Source organism: Primulina huaijiensis, chromosome 5, assembly GCF_012295235.1.
Source record: "Primulina huaijiensis isolate GDHJ02 chromosome 5, ASM1229523v2, whole genome shotgun sequence".
NCBI classification, from domain to species: Eukaryota; Viridiplantae; Streptophyta; class Magnoliopsida; order Lamiales; family Gesneriaceae; genus Primulina; species Primulina huaijiensis.
Genome location: NC_133310.1, coordinates 16,865,326 through 16,869,895, shown reverse-complemented (window position 1 = coordinate 16,869,895; position 4,570 = coordinate 16,865,326). Strand labels below are relative to the sequence as shown.

At 34.4% G+C, this 4,570-nt stretch overlaps 1 protein-coding gene across 1 annotated transcript; it reads left to right on the top strand.

Annotated features, from left to right (window-relative positions):
• The first annotated feature begins 1,133 nt into the window (after nucleotides 1–1,133).
• On the top strand, nucleotides 1,134–1,814 carry LOC140977685 (secreted RxLR effector protein 161-like). Its single transcript, XM_073442429.1, has one exon. The coding sequence runs from the start codon at nucleotides 1,134–1,136 to the stop codon at nucleotides 1,812–1,814; it is 681 nt and encodes a 226-aa protein (XP_073298530.1).
• Nucleotides 1,815–4,570: the final 2,756 nt, after the last annotated feature.

Here is a 4,570-nt window from a genome sequence, read left to right as displayed (position 1 = left end):
CAAGATGAGGTCTATTTTATAATGCTACTGAAAACAAAGTGTTTGTATCGACAAATGCTACTTTTCTTGAGCATAAATATATTGCAGATTTCAAACCCAGAAGTAAAGTAGTTCTGGAATAGTTGTTGGCTGATGAGATTGGCCCCATAACAACAAAAGTTGTTGAAAAAGAAAGGTAGGAGACCAATACTCAATGTACAACACCCCCGCCTCCACCACGACATAGTGAAAGGGAAATAAGATTGCCTATTCGCTATCATGAAATAGGTGAAGCACAAGTTGCAGTCACTGATGGAGGCGACGATGATCCATTGACATATAAGATGGCAATGGTTGATGTTGATCAAGAAAAATGGCAAGAAGCCATGAAACTCGAAATGGAGTCTATGTACTTGAATTCGGTCCGGATACTTGTAGATCAACCTGAAGGTATTAAGCCTATTGGTAGCAAATGGATCTACAAGAAAAAGAGAGGTCCGATGGGAAAGTTGAGACTTTCAAGGCTAGATTAGTGGCGAAGGGTTTCACCAAAAAAGAAGGAGTAGACTATGAGGATACTTTTTCTCTAGTTGCCATGCTAAAATCTATCCGGATTCTCTTATCCATTGCTGCTCATTATGATTATGAGATATGGCAAATGGACGTTAAGACGGCTTTCTTGAACGATCATCTTGAGGAAACCATTTATATGGTACAACCAGAAGGTTTCGTAGTTAAAGGACAAGAGCAAAAAGTCTTCCAGCTGCAAAGATCTATTTATGGACTTAAGCAGGTTTCTAGATCATGGAACATAAAATTTGATGAAGCTATAAAATCTTATGGTTTTCATCAAAATATAGGTGAACCTTGTGTATACAAGAAAATCAAAGGACAAAAGGTGGTCTTCTTAGTTATTTATGTAGATGATTTTTTGCTCATTGGGAATGATGTGGAAATTTTATCTAGCATAAAGAATTGGCTAGCAAGCAAATTCTAAATGAAAGATTTGGGAGAAGCAAGTTACATTCTTGGGATTAAGATTATTCGAGATCGGAAAAATAAACTTGTGGAATTGTCTCAAGCATCATATATTGACAAGGTACTTGTCAGATTTGCGATGCAAAACTCCAAGAAAGGAAACTTGGTTTCTAGACATGGAGTTCATCTCTCAAAAGAGCAGTGTTCAAGAAGAAGAGACAATAAGACGGATTCCCTATGCATCAGCAGTTGGTAGTCTCATGTATGCAATGTTGTGTACAAGACCTGACATATTCTTTGCAGTGGGAGTGGTTAGTCGATATCAGTCAAATCCAGGATTAGATCATTGGGTAGTAGTGAAGCATATACTCAAATATCTGAGAAGGACTAGAAACTATATGCTAGTATATTCTATTGGGGATTTGATTCCTATTGGATACACAGATTCTGATTTCCAATCAGATAGGGACTCTAGAAAGACTATTTCCGGTGCGGTGTTCACTTTAGGAAATGGAGCCATTATATGGAGGAGTGTTAAGCAAACTTGTGTTGCTGATTCAACTATGGAGGCCGAGTATGTAGCAGCTTGTGAAGCAGCAAATGAGGCAGTTTGGCTTCGTGAGTTCTTGAAAGATCTGGAAGTTGTTCCAAACCTGCATGAACCAATCAAGCTCTATTGTGATAATAGTGGAGTGGTGGCCAATGCCAAAGAACCTAAAAACCACCGTAGAGGAAAGCACATAGAGGGAAAGTTTCACTTGATAAGAGACATTATCAAGAGAGGAGATGTATCAGTTCAAAAGATCGCTTCTGTGAACAATGTAGCTGATCCATTTACTAAAACATTGCCTGCTTGAAGTTTTGAACAACATCTTGAAGGGATGTGACTCAAAAACATGTCTCATTTGCTTTAAGGGCAAGTGGGAGATTGTTGGGATTTGTGCTAAAAAACAAATGATTTTAATTAATGTGAGAAATATTTCAATATTGTTTTTGCATTCATGTTATTTGATGCTTTATAAATATCTGGAATCCCAAGATTATTATTATGTGGTTTTAAATATTTGTATATAAGTGTTATATGCATGAGGATAATATTTAAAATATAATGATCTAAATATGTCCGCAATTAGAAATTAAAGTTGGGATCTTTAATTTAAAATTGTTAGCGTAGTTCATTTTAGAATGATCTTATCCGGATTATTATGAAAACGCTTTATATAATTTGATTATATAAGATTGGAGCATGATTAATTTTGAATCTCTATAAATTTCCGTATCACATTGAGAATTCAATATTAATCAATGATGGTCATATATGAGTCAATCTTAATTCTGAGTAATTAATAAACTCCTGTTTATGATATTGTGTTTTTTGACATATCGAGTAATGACACAAATTATATGGAGTCAAAGTTCTTGGTACATTGTAAATACAATAAAATAAATAGCTGAAAATATTAATATACAAGACGAAATCCATTTCTTCGTAAAAGAAGATAGATAAATGGTTCCCTTAAGTGTTGATTCGTGACTTGAATAATAAGAGGGCTCAATTTATGATTAGATAATAAACATATTATTCATTAGAGAATCAATGGGACCTAAGGAAAAAGATATAATTAAAGAGGTTAAGTTGAAATTACCTAACTTTAATTATGGACAATTTATGGAGGATTGATTCACATATAGTGACTATATCAATGGACTATTCATTTTTGTTGAGTAATTTTATATCTATTTTTCAAGAGTGCAATTCCAAGTTTATAGTGGAATAACTTTAGAATTAATAAAATTAATATATGTAAATTAAAGAGTTTAATTTATTATCAATTTTATTGGAGCTTGAAATTATAGGTCCATAGTTCCCCATGCCATCTCCGATTTAATTCGAACACTTATGATAAATATAGATTTATTAACTTAAAATTTTGAATTTTAAGTCATTGCTCAATTTCAATTTGTTTGGAAAACGTAAATAAAATTTTTTTCTTTAGCGATACCTTTATCTCATCTCAATCAATTAATTTTGAATTAATTGTCAAACAANTCAATCACGTAAATCACTTCCCTAAAAAAAGGGAAGTGATATTACATTTAAACAAAATTTGTTTTTATATCATATATAGAAGATTTGATTTTGGGATGAAAAATCTTAACAAAATTGAGAGATATTGTATACAATAATATATTTTGATTTCTTGATTTTTCTCAATGGTTGAGATATATAAATAGAAAAATATATCAGTGTACGGGAAAAAAAATAGAGCAACATAGTAAAATACCAAAAGGTTTTTGGTGACGCCCACACGTCAGTTCGTTGGTTCGAGAGAGTAGGCGTGGAAGAATTACAGTGTTTTAACTCAAAGTATTCCAACCTCATTCGACAAAAGTATATTCTATCTTTTGTTGATTATTTATTAAATTAATATAGGTATTGATCGTTCAACATTTTGGTGGAAAATGTTGTTTTATACGATTCGATCTATGCAAAGCTTCTGCAAAATATAATTTTTTTTTGAAATTCGGTTTGAAAAACCAACAGATTGAACGGTCAATATATAAGTAACCACTTACGGAAACCACTTTCATGATATTGCACTAGCAAAGTTCAATTGAAATTTTCATGGCGCAGCGGTACAAATTCTGTAACGCGTTAAAACACTGTTTAAATGACTTCAACTATGGATTATTCAAAAACTAAGATGAATTCAATCTGCTCTTTCCATTGGAAAAGATGGATATTGATGATACCTAAATTTTACCTCAAGTTCGGCCTGTAAAGCGAGTCTACAAATTTGTACAGTTGGGTGGATCGGTCGAGACTCTTAGTTCTGTATAGACAGAAATAGGGTTAGGGGGCGTCACAGAGTTTTTCAGCGTGACCTATCCGATGCTTAAGTCAATCCGGAGAGCAAACTTAAGAGAGAGCTATATTAATGCTATGTGAGCAAAATAATGTAAGTGTCTTAAAACCGTGACCAATATCTGGTATTTATATGGATAGGAGATTAGTTATCTTGTTGGAGTAAGACTCTTGCTGAAGTAGAATCCTACGTGAGATATGAGACCTCAAACAACGGGATTTTGTGACCATGACAACTGAGATTCTTGATGGCGGCTATGACTCTTGTCTCATCTTGATTAGATTTAACCGAAACTCGTGCTTATCGGGACCCTTTGTCCATTAATGATAACATCTTCAGATCTCTTAACTGTGTCAGGGCTCGGATCTCCCGACCCCTTGGTGGGCTCGGGCCTCTGGTAGACGGGGTTGGGTAGGTAGGCTTATTGGGGATTCATAGGCTCGGACCTATGGGATCAGACTTTTAACTGTATGGTTGGGCTCAGTAGTCGGGCCCTTGCCCAATAATGGGGCCTAACTCTTATAGGGCTAATGTTTATTTTGACATGAGCTCGGATCCGTTCAGATGTGACGATTTTAGGAGGTATCGGCCATCTTCATCCCACATTGGAGCAATTGATCATGAATTGAATAGAGATCTGTCCATTCAACTAGTTCCACTTCCCCAACTTCCAACAGAAAGGAAAATGAAAAATATTAACCAAATTATTTTTGAACAAAAATTGACTGCATGCAATTGAGAAAAAT